Genomic DNA, 20,412 nt, shown 5'->3' with positions numbered 1-20,412 from the left:
TATATATATATATATATATATATATATATATATATATATATATATATATATATATATATATATAAACATTCATTGACATGGAACGGGTGGCACAGGGAGCAGCAAAATTTGGAGGCCCAGGATGGCCAAATTTCCCAGGAAACTGTACCCAGAGAAAACAGGCACCCCAGTGAGAGCTACTATTGTGTCAGGCAAGTGACAGGTACCCCAGTGGCAGGCAGATTCCCTTGTAACAGAGATCTCTGTGACCATCTGATTCCTGAGCAACAGGCAGATTCTAATGGCAGTGACACTTCCTAATGTAGTGACATCTTATTCTCTGCACTCCCCCTATGTTACCTGGCTGTTTGGTTCTATCCCCCTGTTCTCTTCCTGAGAACCATGTGTAGGTAGAGGGGTCTATGGCCTAATAATCCTGGTGGAATAATGTGAGATGAGTCCCTGTATATTGAAGTTGAAAGTATTTATCAAACATCATTAGATAATGAATGACATTGATATACATTGTATACAGATTAACATGTGCTAGGCTTGATGTATCATGAACCAAAACACCTGTGTTCACAGGGAGGGTCTGACAACCCACGCTTATATTTCTTAAGGCGTTTTGTAGTTTAAACTACTTCTTCAGGAGAATCGGGTTACACAAGACCCTGACTGGTAGGAGAGGATGTCTGCTCAGCAGTTTCATGAATAAGTTTGTGTGTGCTGAATTTTTTTCTCTTGTTTAATGCAGTTTACATCTCAACCAGGGACATTTTCTAGTATTGAAACCCGTGTCTTCTTCCATCTGCGACATACCTGTCCTGCGACAAACCATGTTCCCTGGACTCTCTATAATACACAATGTTCTCCTGAAGAAGTAGTTTAATCTACAGAAGCGTTGGGAAATATAGGCATGGGCTATCATACCCTCCCTGTGAACACAGGTGTTTTGGTTCACGATACATCAAGTCTAGCACATGTTACTCTGTATACCAGGGGTGTCAAACTCTGGCCTGCGGGCCAAATCTTGCCTGGCACGTCCTTTTTTTTGGCCCCCAAAAGAATTCTTAAAATGAATTGCAGCTGGCCCACTGCTACTGCAATCCGTAGAAACGGCGGGCCAGCTGTAATTCATAATAAGCTGCTGTTCTATAGAGGTGAGTACAATGCCGCTACTACAATTCCCTGCATCACTCGTGTCTCTAGACTAGCGGCCTATGCATGGACCCCGTGGAGTTTATACTGACATAAGCTCAATAATCAGGAATTATTTTAGAACTATTGCTATAATAATTGTTTTACTGTCCCAGAGAATGCAATGTGAAACCAAATGAAGGTAGCAATTCATTCGGTTTCATTGGATTCTTGCAAAAAAAAAACAATTAATATCAATAAGAAGAAACAAGAACACATGAGAATGCAGTGATAATGCAGTGTATTGATCTAAAAAGCTATAGACAATAGTAGGAACAAATATTCTCCTTGCCTAACATGTCCTATGCTGCTTTCTGTTTATCTCCGGTTGCTTATATGATTACACTTTTCTGTGAACAATTAGGAATCGCATGGTGATACTTTTGTCATTATTTTAGTGAAGAGGGAATTCCAGCCACTCATAACATTAGACTCCGCATTTGTTTTTTTTGACGCAGGGAATTATAGTAGCGGTGCTATTTCAGTTAAGAGGGAGTTCCAGCCTCTCATAAGATTTGGCCCTGCATTGGCTGCGTCTGGTATTTCCAGAACTCCCCCCCTCAGCTACACGTGGGAGACACCAGGAGTCTTTTGGTGTTACAGGGGCTTCAAGTTTAGCGCAGGGGGTCAAGATTTTATAAGCATCTTCTGCGGTCAGTCAAGATGCACAAGTGAAAAAATTCTTAAGCCTCTTTCTCTGTTATAGGCTTGTTCCTGATTGAATGTTAAGCAAAACCTCTGTTTCCATATAAAAATGTTTTTTATCCAATGAGAAGGAAAAACTTCCTAATTTTTTCCAATAAATTTCAAGTTTGGCCCACGACTTGGCCTAAGTTTTTAATTTCGGCCCTCTGTGTATTTGAGTTTGACAACTCTGCTGTATACTATGTATATCAATGTCATTATATAGTACAGTTAGGTCCATAAATATTTGGACAGAGACAACTGTTTTCTAATTTTGGTTCTGTACATTACCACAATTAATTTTAAATGAAACAACTCGGATGCAGTTGAACTGCAGACTTTCAGCTTTAATTCAGTGGGTTGAACAAAAAGAATGCATAAAAATGTGAGGAACTAAAGCCTTTTTTATACACAATCTCTTAAGTGATCAAAAGTAATTGGACAAATTAAAAAACTGAAAATAAAATGTTCATTTCTAATACTTGGTTGAAATCTTTGCTGGCAATGACAGCCTGTAGTCCTGAACTCATGGACATCACCAGATGCTGGGTTTCCTCCTTTTTAATGCTCTGCCAGGCCTTTACTGCAGCGGCTTTCAGTTGCTGTTTGTTTGTGGGCCTTTCTGTCTGAAGTTTAGTCTTCAACAAGTGAAATGCATGCTCAATTGGGTTCAGATCAGGTGACTGACTTGGTCATTCAGGAATATTCCACTTCTTCGCTTTAATAAACTCCTGGGTTGCTTTGGCTGTATATTTTGGGTCATTGTCCATCTGTATTATGAAACGCCTCCCAATCATTGTGACTGTGTTTAGCTGGATTTGAGCAGACAGTATGTCTCTGAACACTCAGAATTCATTCGGCTGCTTCTGTCCTGTGTCACATCATGGATAAACACTAGTGTCCCAGTGCCATGGCAGCCATGCACGCCCAAGCCATCACACTGCCTCCGCCATGTTTTACAGACAATGTGGTATGCTTTGGATTATGAGCTGTTCCAGGCCTTCTCCATTCCATACTTTTTTCCTTGCCATCATTCTGGTAAAGGTTGATCTTGGTTTCATCTGTCCAAAGAATGTTTTTCCAGAACTGTGCTGGCTTTTTTAGATGGCGTTTGGCGTTGCTGAGTTCACCAGTGCTTTGTTTCTTTCTCATGATGTACCAAACTGTAGCTTTTGCCACTCCTAATATTATAGCAATTTCTCGGATGGGTTTTTACTGTTTTTTGCAGCTTAAGGATGGCTTGTTTCACCTGCATGGAGAGCTCCTTTCACCGCATGTTGTTTGTTCCAAGCAAAATCTTCCACATTCAAGCACCCCCCCTCAAATCAACTCCAGGCCTTTTATCTGCTTAATTGATAATGACAGAGCGAAAGAATTGCCCACACCTCCCCAACCCCTTGTGTGCACCACCTGGCACTTTTCAGTAAACACCCGGCTGTTTATGGGTGGTTACTGATAAGTTGGGTCACAACACAGAGGCTACCTACAGTTTTTTTTCCCCACCAAGCTTAAATATTTCTGGGTTGAACACTGGTATGTATGTAGATTTATGTACAAAACATCTGCTGGCAAAACATACATTTTTTTCTACATACTTATCACCAAATAAGTATGATGGACTTGCTACCCCACTGAACTTTTTGGTATGCTTTTTACGATTTCTGCAACAAACACTTGTAAGGTTTTTAAGTTTCAGTTTACCTACCCCTCTGGGACATTGCACCACTCTTAAGAGTTTGGTTCAAAGTACCTAGCAATGAATCCTGTTAACCCATACAACTTGTGTTTCCTTTCTATTTCACAATGCGCTTGTGGATTTAGCTCTAGTCTTCCTACTTCTTTCATCTCCCTTTTTTATTTTTTTAATATAGCTGACTGTACAAGTTAAAACATTATTTTACAATTTATTTTAGATCTACTTACAACTATGCAATACAAGTCCTATTTAAAAGGATATGCATTGAATAGTAGAATTGTAGCCTCTCATGTTACAAAGGCTTTATAAGCAGATTGTATAGTTTGCATTGGGTTGTTTAAATCTGGTATATTAATCGGAGAAAAGAAGTTGCCAAGCCCAGATTACAAAAGGCAGACTTACACATCCAATTTATGTCCCCTATGTGTTCTAGTACAAAAAACTACTATAAAGAATAAATCTGTGCTCTGACCTGTTCAAGGATCAGTGTGTAATTTTACCTTTGAACTATTAAGTTTGGTAAGCAGGTTTTTTTTGTTTTTTTTTGGATGGTGGGGGTGGGGGGGGTCAATATTGAAGAACTGAAAAAAGGAGCGTAAAGTTCCACCTTCTTATGTGAAGTTGAAATATAAATATTATTTTTCAGTATTTTATCATTAATGTACTAAACAAAATATATTAAAATTTAATGTTTATTTTTTTATCACGGCACCAATGATTCAAAAAGAAAAATATTCACTGTATATTTATTTTAACTACCGCTAGCCTAGTAAACTATTTAATATTTTTTAAATATATCATTTTTTTCTGCTGTTTGTTTATCATTATAAAATGACAGCATCAAATTTTTTCATCTTTTCCATGGTGGTTTCATGTGGCCGCTAATCAATAAGGTGCGGCTACAAAGCAGCAATCCAAGCAAGTTTATTTTACTCTTTTTCTTTTAAGTGTGCTGAGACTTTTGCTTCTTAAAATGACCTTTTGGCTTTTTCCTCACTTACATACTTCAGAGCTTGCAAGATTCTGAAATTTTGGACAGATGCCATCAGCAAATCACATCCAATAATCCCTCCACCAGAGCTCTCAATTCTGCTTACTTCATACATAATTGAGAGCAGAATTTGAATTACTCTACAAAAAAAGAATTGCTTTTCCCCTGCCCTCCATGACAGCAAACACAGATGAGATAAATATATTGTTCCAGCTATACTCTGTTTCTAGAGTCTGGGTGTAAGCCTTGTTTTACCTCAGTCAGGATAAATGAATAAATAGTTTATCTTCTTTCAGATACTGGTCCAGAAGTTTGCAAAGAAAACCCAGAGTATCTTTTCCGGTGAAATATCAGAATCAACCACTCATATCATCATGAAAACAGGTAAATTCAAAAAAAATATTTCATGGGAACTTTCTATTCTGTATCCATTGCCATTGCACTCCAGTGTTCACTGCCAGTGTTCTCCTTATAGGAATTGATGATGGTAAAATGTTTACCTAGTTAGAATTTAATTGAGTTATTGGTACAAATAATTTACTTTAGAACTGTTCTGATCAGTTCAGAAGCTTTTACCTTAAATCGCAGCTTTTTGTTCTTAAAATTTGTTTAGCTATTGGTAAAATTAAACTACAAGCACAACTTTAAACATTTTTCTCAAAATCTGCAAAGGATAAAATCAACACTTAGTGAAAAAGAAAGGCCTTTGCAAACACAGGGGCTATCTTAGGGGAATAGTAAGTAGCAGTCATATCATTACTGTGGCAGCATATATCCTGTGGTTGGGCCCCAGGAGCTCCTAATACAGGCTTCCTACTATAAACTACAGAAGGTTAGATGAAAGGCTGGTTTTCTTTTTCATAGCGAGATTACAGCAGTGAATAGTTTTTATTATAATAAGCTCCTGCACAAAGGCAAAGTTTTATGCTTGATCACTGCACAAATCCATAAGTAATAATCAAGCCTAGATTAGGAGAAAAATACATATGCCTCTTGAGAAACAAAATACACATGCTTCTCCTTTTTAATATTTAAGTGTTATTACTATACTTTGAAGATTTGAGATATGCACCACAAAAAACAAAAAAAAGGTTATTTCAGCACACTTTGTGTAATTTTTTTTATTTAGAAAAGGAAGTAAAAAATATAACTTTGTCAACTCCTGAATCCTTCAACCTATTCAAAAGCTAAACTGATATTGATGTTGGTGTCTTTTTTTCTTTCTATCAATCATTATGGATATGTTTGTTTTAGGTGTACCCCTTCCACTGGTTCTGTAACACATTACTGATTCTGTCTCCAAGTTCTGTTTGGAAGTCCTGCATTGGATTCTTGTTTCTCAATTATTTAAAACAAATAGAGAATCTATTGATGAAATGCAATCTTCATCATTATGACTTTGACAAGCAAGTAAAGCAGGCTAGCAGAAGAGAAAACAGAGATGTTAATGGATTGCCTGAGAGATTTAGACCATCAGCAATCAATCCTGAATTTGAATATTAGTTTGGTATGGATCAGTATGTTAAACTATACATTTAAAATGCAGGAAGCTGTATAATGAGAACTATGTGATAAAATGTAGGTTCTTTTATAAGCACAACAATGCCCAAATCTTCCCCACCTTAATGGTTCTTTATGGCCTCTAAATGAGCACATGATGTGTCCTAGCCTGTAAAAGATGCTTCTAGTTTGGCAAAGTTGTGTTGGACCATTCATTGTGCAGGTGCCATTTTCCCTATGTAGATTCAGTATTTTCTTCAACTATTGTGCTTGCACTATCTCTAAAGATAGTTTACAAAATAGTTGTATAGTGAACATCTTGCCTTAGATATCAATATTCTGTAGTAACAGTAAAAAGACAATGCTATCTTTTCTAAAGTGAATCCTGCAATTTAAATTTAGGTAAAATGTAATATATGATGAGGGTACAGATAAGAAATGTACAATTTGTAGATAGGAGATCACCTTTCTGGACTAACAAACAAGGTCTTGATTTATATTCTTGCATGATTTAGGTGTTAGGTAAACTTGGAGCTTGGAAACGAACTGAGATTTCAATCTGAAAATCACAGTATTTTTCATGTGAAGGCGAGCAAGGCGACTGCCTCTGGCTTTAATCTAATTGCAACTATTCATCAAAAATACACCTAGCAAGCCCCTTTGGTTTGGAAAATTTGGTGTGTCTCAAGCTGTGAGCCTAAACCATGTATCGGAACTTTGTGATTGTGATGTTCTACTATTTTAATATATTCCTGCAATCCTGTGACTTTGAAAAATACTAAAATAATTTTAAGGTGCTTGAGGCCACAATTCTGCAGACAACACTACATTTTTTTCATGACTTCTATGGAGCTGCAGCATTGTCAATTACACACAGCGGCATGCCCGTGATAAAAAATTATTATAAAAATTTTTTAACTTGGAGGAACTCTTGAAATAGCTTTCATGTCTTGAGGGATTAAAGGGAACCCTTCCCAAAATTACTATATCCACAGCCTATAGTACATTATATTCAAAGCATAATGTGCAAAATTGTTGAATTTTTCTATGTATAGCCTTTATATTTAGCATCCCTTTTTTATGTATTCACTTTTGCCTGTCTACTTGAGCTCCCCACTGTTTTTTATTTAATATATAGACCTTGGTAATGTTCCTTGTACACAATCTAGATGCATAGCATTCAATTTTTCACCATTAAATAAAAATTTATTTGCCTGTCCATGTTGTCATTTTGTCAATATATTTCTGCAGTTTGTCACTATCCTGCAGAATTGTATTAATTCTATTTAAATTTGTGTCATCATCAAAAACATCATTTTTTTTTCTTTAATTCACTGGAACAGTAATGAATTTTATTTTACAACACAATATCAATCCACTGTTCTGCTGCATGACATCAGCACAAATGAAACAAACTCAAAGGTATCAAATAAAAGCACAGCAAACTGGCATAGTCTAGCTTAATTTAAAGTAATTTGTTTGAATGATTAAAAGCCTGGACAGTATTGTAGATAAGTCTGCATTCTGGTTGTACAATACATCAAAAGTACATCTTTGCAGCAGTCACCAATACCAAGCGGGCAAACTGCCTTTTGTTTTCCAGAGCACAGACTCCTCTAAATATATAGCGTGGATTTCCTTTCTATAGATGGTCAGTATGACCACTTGTAATTTCTAAGGGCTTGCCCTCCTTATCAGAGTTGGTGACAGAAATATTCTAAAATCGTCCATACTCCTAAAAGGAATTAAAATAATTCTTCTAAAATGTCTATTCTTCAAGTTAAATGGATAATATTTAAACTATTTACACCATGCTAAACAAGAAAGAGTTACATTTACACCAATGTATAAAAACCTTTTTGCAAACACTGGTATCCACCTATGGCTTGCATTTTAATTAAAGAACTTTAAATAAAAAATGGAGAAATGGCTATTTATATTGGCCCTAGCTTTCAAAACCATATAAAAATACATGATTGTTACATTGATCCCCATTCATGGCAAGGCAAAGGGGATGTCCTGTTAAAAAATAATAATAATACTATCCCTTTGCACAGTTTTTAAAATGTCATCTAAGCTGCCAAACAAGATTTTTAGGTACAGTGTTAGCATAAAATAATAACTTATTGCTTTTATAACAAAGAGAGTTCATTGATGTTGGCATCAATAGTTGGCTTCTGACAGTAATTCTTGATTTATACAATGATAAGGAAAACAAAATCCTCTGGTCATGGTGAAATGTTTGAAATATTATTTATAAGTTTATTTAGAAGGAAAGTTACAAAGTAAAAGAGTAGAGATAGAAAATCAAAAGAATAACACCATTGAAAACCCTTATTCCAGTGTACATAGGATCTAACTTGATAGCCATGTTGAAAGCTTACTTAAGCTAAAATTCTGGACAAGTGCCATTCAGAAGCTCCCAGACATAAACATCCAATATATTCGGTCATTCACAAGAAGTTGCACAAACTGCACATTAGACATTACAATAGAAGAGTTATCTTGGAACAACCTATCAATTGATTGACATTGAGTCCCACAATGTCTCACCAAGAGGACCAAACTATCCTCATGGTCATGAACAGGACTTTTTGTGTTTTTAATTTAAATATATGCAGTATAACTTATTTTCTCTCTAATAGTGTACCTAAGCATTCCATGTAGTGACCTTTCTTCTCTTAGATTTTATGTTATTTGGGATATTAGTGCAAAACAAATATCATTCTTTAAAGAGATATTATATAAAATATATAATCCCAAATTATGTTGGGAGATTTTTATAAAGGCAGCCATGGGCAGCTCATACATATGCAATATATAGTGACCACCCATGGTGGATAGGGAATGTGTCACATAAGGAATGACATGGTTAAAAAATACTCCCCCTGCCGCTCCCTCTGCTCCTCCAATGATCTACTAATGACTTCCTCACTCATAACCTCATCACACGCACGAATACAAGACTTCTCTAGAGCTGCTCCAACTCTCTGGAATGGTCTTCCTCGCCCTATTCGGCTTGCTCCTACTTTCTGCTCATTTAAAAGAACACTCAAAATTCATTTTTTCAAACTTGCCTACCCATCTTCTTCTGTCTGCTAAACCCTCATTACTTCCCACCACTACATATCGCCCATCCTATTGTGTGTGAAATTCCTCCACCTACTAAATTGTAAGCTCTTCGGGGCAGGGTCCTCTCCTCCTGTATCACTGTCTGTATTAGTCTGTCATTTGCAATCCCTATTTAATGTACAGCGCTGCGTAATATGTTGGCGCTATATAAATCCTGTTTAATAAAAATAATAATAATAATGTCAGTTGTATAGGATCCAATGGGCATGAATCTAAAGCTACGTACACACTTCCAATTATTATCGTTGGTAAACGAACGATCCTGCACGATATCTGCGAACGATCGTATAGCACCGATCCTGTACATACAGATAACGACACGATCGTTCGTAGATATTGTACACACAATAGATGCGATCGTTTGAACGATACAGGAAGTTACGTGCACCACAGGAACGTTCGTTCATCACGCATGCTCAGACCATGGACGATCAATGAACGATCGTACACACGAACGATGGTCAACGATCGTCGTCCAATCCGATCCGCCGGTCCGGTCGTTCATTTCCAACGACTTTCCTCGTTCGTCGGCGTCGTTGGTTACTTTTTTTACGAACGATTTTTGCCCAATCGATCGTTCGTTCGTCGTTCATTTTGAACGATAAAAATTGGAAGTGTGTACGCAGCTTAACTCGGAAAGTAATAAGAAACAAAAGGAACATTTGACAGCTACATTTTTGGAGAAGTTCTAAGATTGTGTTTGGCAGTTCAGTACCAAAGAGAGTGAGTAAATTTGGAGCATACACAGATAGCACAGTAAAAACGAGAAACCTTGTATTGCAATTAAAAACCTAGAATATGTCGGAATTGTTGTTAATGCAGGGAAATCTTTTACTCCTGGCCCTATTGTACCTTCTGACTCTACTGAAAAAGTATTTACAGTAAATAAAGAAATGTCAGGGGTTACATGGATCAAAAGCAAAAATACCTTTAAATATTTTCTCATAAAGAACATGTTACATATCCAGTCTATGCAGACTTTTCTAAACATACATCTGTCTCCCTTATTTTCTGGATTTGTCCATGGATTTTTGTTTACTTCCTCTTCTACTTGGCAACAAAGTTTATCATGGAACGTTTTATTGTTTTGCAAGGCTGACCTGCGTTACAGCAGATCTAGTATAATGAGTGAATTAGGATCTACATCATATATTTTTATTGTAAAAGAAAACAAGAGAAGGGGCTACATCTACAGAGACAGATCTCATCCTGGCTTGTACAATACGCAGTTAATTGGGCTTGATTATAGGTGGGTGGAATAAAATGCCATCCTGCTTTTTTTTACTTGTTTGTGTTTTTATCATTGTCCGTTCATTTGAAGAGCCGAGGAGGACAGCTTATACCATAACAAGTGACACATCACTTCCCGCCTTGTACTACTGCTGCGTCTAAGATTGACGTGACTAAGACAAATCTTGGAAGGATAATAATTCATATGTGGTCATGGCTGAACCAATGCATGTAGGAATAATTTAAAGAAAATCTGAAAGCTCTATTATCTATTTTTAGATAATGGAAAAATTGGCTGTATTTTCTAAATAGACATTAGTTATGTAAGAATAAATACATAAGGTTTCACACATTCTTGTCTCCTAATGTATTTCTATCCTCTATTCACACTTTGTGCAGAAAGGAGTTTGTGAGACAAATGAATTGTAACACCCAGTCTTGGTTATATTTACAATATAACACAACAAATATTCACTGGCCTTTAAAATTTCCAGGACATTGAGGGGTGAGATCCTACTTCAGTTCTATGGCCAACCCTTCCGAACCCAATCTATGGCCAACACTGACCCTTTTGCAATGCCAGTTTCCTTTTTTTTTCTCTATCATCTCCATGCAGTAAAAAGAAAAACAAAAAACAGGACGAGTAAGCAACCTTTTGATGGCCACATTGAAGGGTAGAATTGGGAGCTTAGATGCATCTCAGACATTTCTCTACCGAGTCCCTGTAAGCTGGTGGGTGATTGAAATTTGTTAGCATCTATAAAAAAAAAAAAAAAAAAAAATATAATTTTTTCAACTTTAAAACAATTTCTTTTGCGCTATTTTCAACAATTTTTGGATTTTGAAACCTCTATTAATAACAAATAATAAAAGTGTAAAAAAAATGTAAAATTTGACAGACAGCCTTCATTAATACCCAAATAATCTATTGTATTATGAGATGAAGTAAGTGCACCACATGAAAATTGTTGAGTATTTGTAAATGATTTAAACAAGCAAACATTGGATCGTCATTTAAACAGTGCTCACAATTAAAACTTTGTTATAATAGGCTAAATTAAAATAAAATGCAGATTTGTCTAGTGGGAAACATTAAGTACATCCCCTATCACTTTGTATGCATAAGATTAGAATTTGGCGTTCTAGGTTAGGTCCAAGTGATAACCATTTCAGGGAGTATGTTGGTGTAATCTGCTGTGTTTAGTAGTGTTTGGTGGTTTCTTTACTATCAACATGTGTCATGTCATTGTGCCATAATTTTCTTTATTTTTAAGGCCATCTGAAAGGTGGTTTTGGTATCCTTTGAGTCTGGGAAGGGATTAAAAAAGAATGCCAAATTATACGAACTCGTATACTTTTCTACTGTATAGAAAATGACCTAGAAGTGGCTGACTGGAGAACTAGTGTGCCAAACAGTGAGGCCAAGATTTGTCTGCTTATTAGTTGTTTGGGCTGCTCACGGACACTGAATGACACCTTGAATGATTAATTGATGAACCTGTGCTGACTTTAATCATTCAGTCATTCAAACCCTTATTATTATCATTAGGTATTAATCTCGTGTATTTCTATATTGCCAGTAAGTGCTTTAAAAAATCTATAGTGTTGTCACTGCATTGTTTTTCCACAGTTCACCATTAGTTTAAAACTGTCCTCTATAAAATGAACACATCTCAGTCAAGAATTCAATTACCATTTCTTTTTTCTTTTTCTTTTTTGTAGATGAATATCTGGTGTGTGAAAGAACATTAAAGTATTTCCTAGGAATAGCTGGCAGAAAATGGGTGGTGAGCTATGACTGTAAGTATGTTTCCTATTTCCAATAAATATTTGTAATTTATGATATATATATATATATATATATATATATATATATATATATATATGTGTGTGTGTGCGCAGAGTAAACCAGTTGTATTTGTTACAAATAATCTTTTGATAGCAAATGTCCCAAAGTACAAAATACTTTAAGGGAGACAGAGTCCATGAGATTTTAAATGTGAAATAAATGTTTTTATATTAACACACCATGTTGTAAATTATTCAATGTATTGGTATTTCTGTGGGTTACCATTTTAAATGTTAGTGGTGATGGCCACATTTAGGCAAAATAACACACACACACTCACACTCTCTTTATTTCTTCCAATCATTTGTAAGCCATATGTGAGTGTAGTAGTGTATATTTAGTGAGTAATATGCCTTCAAAAGCATTTTTCTGCATGCAGAATTAAAATAAAAACCACTAAAACTTACTTTGCACTAACACAGCTTTTAAATGACTTGTCTGCATTGAATTAAATTATCTATTTGTTACTCTAGGCATTTCTGTTGTTTGGCCAAAAAACTCCCGGTTGTCTGGTTCATTTCTATTCCACCTACTCATTTTGTTTTAAGCAAACTATTTGTGTTGAAGCAACCTTTCCGAGATGCAGGGTTTATTTCTTTATTTTTCTTTTTTTTTTTTTCAGCTTTTCAAGTTATTAATATTGCAGTCCTGAGATATCGCTGTGTTTTCCTTAGGCCTTTTGTCAATATAGAAGCGGCTGTCATTTCTTATTGTACAAGTTGTGTATTTGCAGCTTGTGTGATTAGATGCTTTTTATACAATTTCAAAGTAGAACCAAAGAAATGTATTTAAGACTGCATTAGATTTTCATTGTTGTGTTCTTCACAAAATCCTATTATAAGGATTATTCACAGAAAATGTTTTGAATTATTGTGCTCCTACATGGCAGCAGTGATTTAACCCAGTCACTGTAGGTTAAGCTTAAAACAAAAAAAGCTAAAGCAGGGATTATTTATTCAAGATAAATTTTAATTTTACATCCAGACAATATATAGACTTTGGTAAAATGTATTCTCAATACCAGTGTCCATTACTTTTATGTACTTTCTGTTTTTGTTCTCCGATAAACCTTAGTTTACAGGAAATAGTTTTAATTCATTCACAAAAAATTCTTCTTTACATTAGATGGCTATTTACATGGCTTTAAAAATACATTACAGCTCATATCCACTCCCTTCTTTAGCCAACCTGTTTTACCACATAGGGGGAAAGATCATCTGCAGGGAGACCCCAGGTAACATTGCCGTCCTGCCCTTTGCCCTATGCTTGCCTCTTTTTTGCCACCAGCAGTCAATTAGGATATATGGAATAGCTGCTCAAAGTCCCCAGCCGATCTGTGTTGTCGCATCAGCATTTCCAGTTTAATTTAATGGAATCTGATTTGACCACTGAGAATAGCCCTTGCTGCTGCATTATAAAAACACCTTTACATTCCTGCCAAATGCAATATGAGGCACAGTCCCTCAAACCTATCATTCACCTGAATGGCTTTGACTAAATTTTTCACCAATTTTTTTTCTAATTAGGGGAAAATCTGTAAACATCGTTTGTAACCTCTTTTATAACCTCAGTTACACATGCTGCCTCCTCTCGTACCCTTTCTATATTTCTCATGTCCTTACTGACCACATATTTTTCATGCTGTCCGCTGTTCTACTCTCCATAAACTGATGCTTATCATGTCCTCTTCTCTCCTTTCTTGCTGTTACACCTTCCACGCTCCTCTTCTGCACATACTGCCCACTGTCAAATCTTTGGCACCCCCCTCTTTCACATACAGCTCTCTATGGTTCCAGTTTAGTACAGTATATCCCCAACCTTTTTAACAAGCAACTAGACTGCATAATAATGCATCATTGTAAATTTGTATTATTCAATGTCCATTTTTGCGGTGCACATCAACCTTAGCTGCAGACTCTGAATGTTCTCAATTTGTTTTTCAAAAAATTAAATTTTTAAACGCTAGCTGTAATCATCGCAATCCATGAGCCTTTTGTATTGCAGTAGACCTAACAGCACATTACATATTTCATATGCATTATTTAAACTTTGCCTTTCTTATATTTTGTGTCGAGTGACGGAATGTTGAGATGTTTCTTAAGATTATATTTTATGTACTTGTGCCCTCCAGTAAAATTCCTGTGTACCTGTAGCAAAAGTGCCTGTGGTCATAAAATGACAGCTGTAGAACAACTAAGAGTTCAGAGGTGCAGGCATTTGGGATAAGATAATTTAGTATAATCTTTTCTAAAAACTTTCAAGTAATCTGTTAATAATGCTGCACATGTGAAGAGAGGTTATACTTGCTTGCTGGTTATTAATGGCTAATGATACAAATGAGATCTACATCTTTTATAATAACTTGGTTTGCTAACTTATATTTTTCCTTTAGTTTAAACTTCTGAAAAATTGGTTGCATGCACAGCTCTACCTTATTTCATTCACAACATAGGCCATGTCTTTTGAACTAAAGATATATGCAAACATGGTAATGACAATATCTGCTTAAAGCCTGCAGACTCAGATAAGATGATTGTTTGTTTTTGCCACCTTTTCTTTCAGCAAAACAGAATAAACAGTTTATTTGTGTACACCTCCTCTTTCCTCACAAGTCTTTTAAATTTGTGAACATCATAGAAAAATAATTATGATATGCATCTCTCAGAGAAAATTTATAAGACTGAAATTTGTTTTTTTTTTTTTTTTTTCATATGCTGATAGCTGCTTATCTATCTGCACTGAGCAAATTCTAATATAATCAGTCACTTTGACTTTCTTTTATCTAGGGATTGTACAGTCATTCAGAGAGGGCAGAATCCTTGATGAGGTAAGTCGGATATTGAATATCCTAAAGCATTATAGTAGATGGTAATCTGAACACATAATTCTTTGTCTGCACTTGTCATCTTTCATAAGATAATACTTTGTATGTGTTTGTCCCTTACCTGTTGACTTGATCCTGTCATTTCTTGATCTTTTGTCACACTTTTTTTCTGGCCCAGTGAGTTATGTTTCTTACAGTGCCGCTTGCCTAAAAAAGTTTCAGGATTCATGCATTTTTCTCATCAAAGAATGATTTTTGCAATTCAGATTACTTTACTAGAGACAATAAATACAACATACTTTTTATGACCTTCCACTGGTCCGATATATTTGGAAATGTGCCCAAATAGTCGGTACTTCCCTTCCCTTATGCCAACCCCTAGAGAATATGAATTTAGAGCAAAATGAAGAGAAAGCAGTTTTTTAAGTATAATGTGGTGTTTACTTAGTTTATAGAAAAAAATATGCTTAACAGATTTCACCTGCCACTTAAATTGCTTGACTGTGTCAATGACTGAATCATAGAAAAATCATTATGACACAAGCAATTTAAATCTGGACGGATTAACTCCTACCTGCCTCTTTTTTACCCCTTACTGTGCAGATTAACTGGCAACCAAATTGTTATTCCAGAATTTTTTGTGGCTCCATGACCCCCACTTTTGTGCTCATCCCAACTTTTCCGCCATTTATTTGGAAGTTCAATGACTTTACTTATCTCCCCTTTTCAGGGAAACTCATCAGTAATTGAGACAATTCTTTCTCGGTGTATTTTTCTGAACCTCTGTAACATTTTTTTTTTGTCAGGAAATACTCGAGCAGTACATTTATACTAATGGCACCCGCATACCTTCTATCGACTAGAACAGTATTTCTCAAGATATAGCTTACAATGCCATTCTAACTGGATTGCCAGTAAATGCACATACCTAAAGAACTGGCATCATCAAGGACTCTCTGTGGTTCATTATAGGGAGACTGATGAAAGTCAAGTTTACCTATTTTTTCTCTGGACACTTTTCTTTGTAGCTCCAGCAATAGTTTCAAAATAAAAAAAGAAATTGCTTTTCTTGCATCTGTTAGCTACACTGATAGTCATTTTTATTTTACCTCCCAAATCTGTTTTTAATGTAGAAACTGTTCTAATCAATACAACAAATTTGACCATCAAGCCCACTTTAACTTTGTAATCTCTTTTTCCTCCTTCTGGCACTTAGGCCAATTAGATTTTCTCTTAGAACAAATTTAAATGCTACCCAGAGCAATACTGGCAAAGTGTTAAGCTTGAGTTACTTTATATATAATCTTCAATGTATTGAATAATTTCACCTTCTGTATATGCCGTAGAGAGCCATTAATATGTTGGTTTTCTATTGGGCCTTGCCAGATAAGAAAATTTTAGGGATGGCTGCCCAAGCTGGGGGAAACTAGAACAAACCCACAACCTATTATTAAGTCTGTTATGCACTCTATTTGATGCAGACTAAAACGGAAATCTGGTGTCGGTTTCTCCAGAAATCTGTAAGAAGAAACCTTTGGAAGGCACGGTGACACATTTTGCTGGGTCATTTTAAGGTGGGACGATATATATTGATACTATCAGTAGAAAAATAAATATCAATATGAATATATTCTATGGATCTGAATATAAAAGTAGTTGGACCTTGTGGCCAAATAACATGTAGTTGAATTTTTAAATTTTTTTGGTTTGTAAAAAAGTGGCAATCAGAAAGCATGGAGCTACGGTTTAACTTTTAGAGTCAAATGAGATATAAAATATTTTTTCTGTTTCCTTTTCTTCACTTTTATGCTGTATCCCCTTTAGAAGTTGTAATACATTTTATTAAAAGAAAATGTTTACAAGGATTATATTATCTTGGTGATTGGAAAAAATAAAAGGTAGATTTTTTCTATCAACCAATTAAAAATATGATTTACAAAAAACGGATAGTGCCTAAAATTATATATTTTTTTCCGCAAAGCCCAAGTTTCCTTTTCAATAATGATCCTGGGTAGATAATGTCAAATACCCTAAATTAGCATATATTTGTAATCTGATGGCGTAGGTCACCTGAGAGACATGATCTGAGGTATTGCTGCAGAAGACATAGAAGTTGAGGCTTCTGCTACTAAGTCTTGCTTCCTAAATATTTGGCAAAAAATATGAATGCCTGGCAGAAATACCTAAAGAAGCCTTTGAGCCATTACAGCTAATTTCTAAGACAGACTTTTTTGGATGACACTTTGATTAAGGCATTACAGATGGAAGTACTATACCCCGTTTAATTCCCTCTGCATGTGGCAAAACATTATGACCTAAAACAGGCAGATGAAGCCTCATCTGGATTGTGTAGGATCTCAGGTAATTGTAAAGTCCTATTCAAAATGATAGTTTATCATTGGATTGGGGTAGGAATCAATTCATCAGTGACACGTCCCATTTTTTATAACCATTGTAAACCAACCAACCAAGGACTTTTCAGGCACAAAACCTTTACATGATGTAACACCCTTCATAGAATACCAAAACATTGTTACAAATTGAAAACAATCTCCATTCAGCACATGCAAACAACATTGTAAATAATATTCTATCTCATTTTGACATAATTCTCCTCTGCTACTTCAGTAAACCATAGCATTGCTGTTTACCTCACATTCACATAACATTCCACATGGTACCATAAATGCTTCAGTCATGTGTGATTCATTATAGGATGCGAATGCACGCAAGCTTGCTTTGTGGGGAGACCTTTCTTCAATCTGTTCAAAGAATAATTGTTTTTTTTTTTTTTAATTTCTAATAATATTTGAAACTTGATTGAACTTCTAATATTCTCTTGTTTAGATCTTCCACCAACAACCACCAAATTGTTAAATCCGATTGTAGAAAAAATTAGAGTTCTAACTTTTTTTAAGCACAACACACTTTTAAAAAAAAGTAGAAAATAATCGTGAAGCAATCAGTCCTAAAACTTATCTGATTTATTTCAAGCTTTCATTCCCATCACCAAGCTTGTAATGAATGTGTAATTTCAACTGCAGGCCAGCGCATTAGTATAAGGTCCAAAGTAAGGACAAAGCAGCTCATTTTTATTCAGAGCGTTTTGCCCTGCAGGTTGACTGTTGGCACAGTCTGTTGTCTGGAAAAAGACAGGCTGTCCGTCAGCTTGAAGATAATAGTTTCCTGTTACCTACCGAATAAAACACATGGTGTTTGGTGAAAGAAACCCATCTGACTATTCCTATTGCGTGGCATTGCGTTTGCTCCTCTAGAATGTGTTGCTTTTAAGGCTTTCAGATGTTTCTTTTGAACACATTTATATCTATTTTTACATTGTGTTTTCTCAAAAAAATACAATTTTTTTTTCTCTCCTGTAAACAATGCTGACACGCAGTTTTACAAAATAAACAACCAGCTTCAAAGTGCTACTCCTTGACCTGTGTTCTCAGCCTGTGCTGATTGTAATAAATTAATACATCCTCCTTTTACCTGTGTCAAACACTATGATAATTTAGAATTGCCATTTCAGGAACAGTGGTGTAGAAAGTTGAGATAAATTTACTACTAAATATCAGCTTCTTTGGTGACCTCCTCCATCTAGTTACAGAGGTAACACAACTGCATCAATGTGTTTTTTTGTTTTTTTAATTGGAGAAAAAAAATCTAGAAAAATTGTCAAACCTATTTCACCCATAACATTGCTGTTTGATGTGGAAATAATCTGTCATTATTCCCTCAGCTTTATTTACCTTGCAACAGTTTTATATAGACAGAAAGTGTTAAACATCCAGCAGTTAAAACTGCATGCATGTATCTTTTTTCAGTACGATTTTGAAGTGAGAGGAGACGTGATCAATGGAAGAAACCACAGAGGTCCCAGAAGATCTAGACTGGGATCGGATGGATTGGTATGGTTACTGCTTTGATTTTTTTTTTTTTTAATATATTTATTGAAATTTTTCAAAATATACAAAACAACAAAAGTAAAAGCAATGAGAAAAAGAAAACAATACCATTGTTGAGCATGATATAAGTAAAAACTTAAAATGTAAAGACAAACAACATAAACTAAAATTATTATGAAAGAGCCTACGGTCTATGTCAGGGGCAGTATGATGGTCCAACCAAGGTGTCCAAACTTTGTAAAATTTGTGCAGAGAGTCACTGGCCACACCAGACATTTTTTCTAAGACCATAGTGTCGGACAATCTGGACAGCACTGCTTGAAAGCTTTAAGAGGGTTTCCGCCATGCAGCTGCTATCACCTGACAAGTGGCCAGAAAAATAAAGGAGATCAATTTACACTGACTCCTAGACAAGGTAGAACCTAATTTGTGGAGCAATGCAGCCCAGGGGTCCCTCCTAATAGACACATGCAGAACCGATCGTATATAGTTGAAAATCCGTATCCAAAGTTTTTTGACCACTGGACAATCCAACCATTTATGGCGAAAAGTACCAAGGTCTTTACAACCTCTGAAACAGCACGGGTCGCTCCCATTTGCAAATTTAGCGATTCTTACTGGTGTTAAGTACCACCTAAATAGTACTTTATATGCTTTTTCCTGCATGATTACATTTGGAGAGCAGTTAGCTATGGTCTGCCATATCCTCTGCCGCTCCTCCACATCTAATTTAGTGCCCAAATCTGTCTCCCATCTATCAACATAAGAGAGTGGGTAGGTATACATACTTATTAGTAAATCATTAATCATAGATACCAAACCTGCAGAGCTAGAACCCCGATAACAGCAGGATTCAAAGCTTGTAAGCTTTAGTGGAGAGTCTGCTGTATATTTAAGTAAACTGCTTAAAAAATGTCTAATCTGTATATATCTGAAAAGCTCGCCCGAAGGCAATGTCCAGTGTTCCTGCAAATACGCGAAGGACCTGATCCCAGACAGCGAGAACAGATCATACACGTGTCGAACAGGCCTCCGAGCCCACCAGAGAAAAGCTCTTGGGTTCTCATATGCTGGTGCAAAAATAGGGCAATTTATGATGCCAGTTAAGGGGGTGTGAACAGACATCAAGCCTGCTGAAGCTTTCACCCTATCCCATTTTCCCAGTGCATAAGACAGCGTGGGATCAGACACCAGAGGGCGTTTTGAGGAAGGCAACCATAGAAGATTATATATTTGCACTGCTGGTAGCTCTTTAGCATACAATTGAGCCCACATTGGTGAGTCTTTAAGGCGGTGGAGTGCCACTAATGGAGCTAGTTGAGCAGCCTGCATATATCTACCGAAGTTAGGAACCGAAAGTCCCCCTTTTAGTCTATGTCGGTCCCCTTTTAGTCTGGTACTCGTGGTCTCCCAGGGTCC

At 36.0% G+C, this 20,412-nt stretch overlaps 1 protein-coding gene across 2 annotated transcripts in view; it reads left to right on the top strand.

Annotated features, from left to right (window-relative positions):
- Nucleotides 1-20,412, top strand: part of BRCA1 (BRCA1 DNA repair associated) — an 87,056-nt gene that overhangs the window by 53,711 nt on the left and 12,933 nt on the right. Inside the window, exons 16-20 of one of the 2 annotated variants that reach the window (XR_011919754.1) lie at nt 4,847-4,934; nt 12,135-12,212; nt 15,048-15,088; nt 16,567-16,659; nt 18,913-18,996. Coding sequence is in view for 1 of the 2 variants with exons in the window: in XM_072404020.1 (XP_072260121.1) it covers nt 4,847-4,934; nt 12,135-12,212; nt 15,048-15,088; nt 18,913-18,996 (291 nt within the window). In the remaining variant the exon portion in view is untranslated. The remainder of the gene's footprint in view (nt 1-4,846; nt 4,935-12,134; nt 12,213-15,047; nt 15,089-16,566; nt 16,660-18,912; nt 18,997-20,412) is intronic. The other variant, XM_072404020.1, reaches the window with a different exon arrangement.

This window comes from Pyxicephalus adspersus, chromosome 3, assembly GCF_032062135.1.
Source record: "Pyxicephalus adspersus chromosome 3, UCB_Pads_2.0, whole genome shotgun sequence".
Classification (NCBI taxonomy): Eukaryota; Metazoa; Chordata; class Amphibia; order Anura; family Pyxicephalidae; genus Pyxicephalus; species Pyxicephalus adspersus.
Note: the sequence above shows the minus strand (reverse complement) of the source record. Positions and strands in the feature narration are given on the sequence as shown.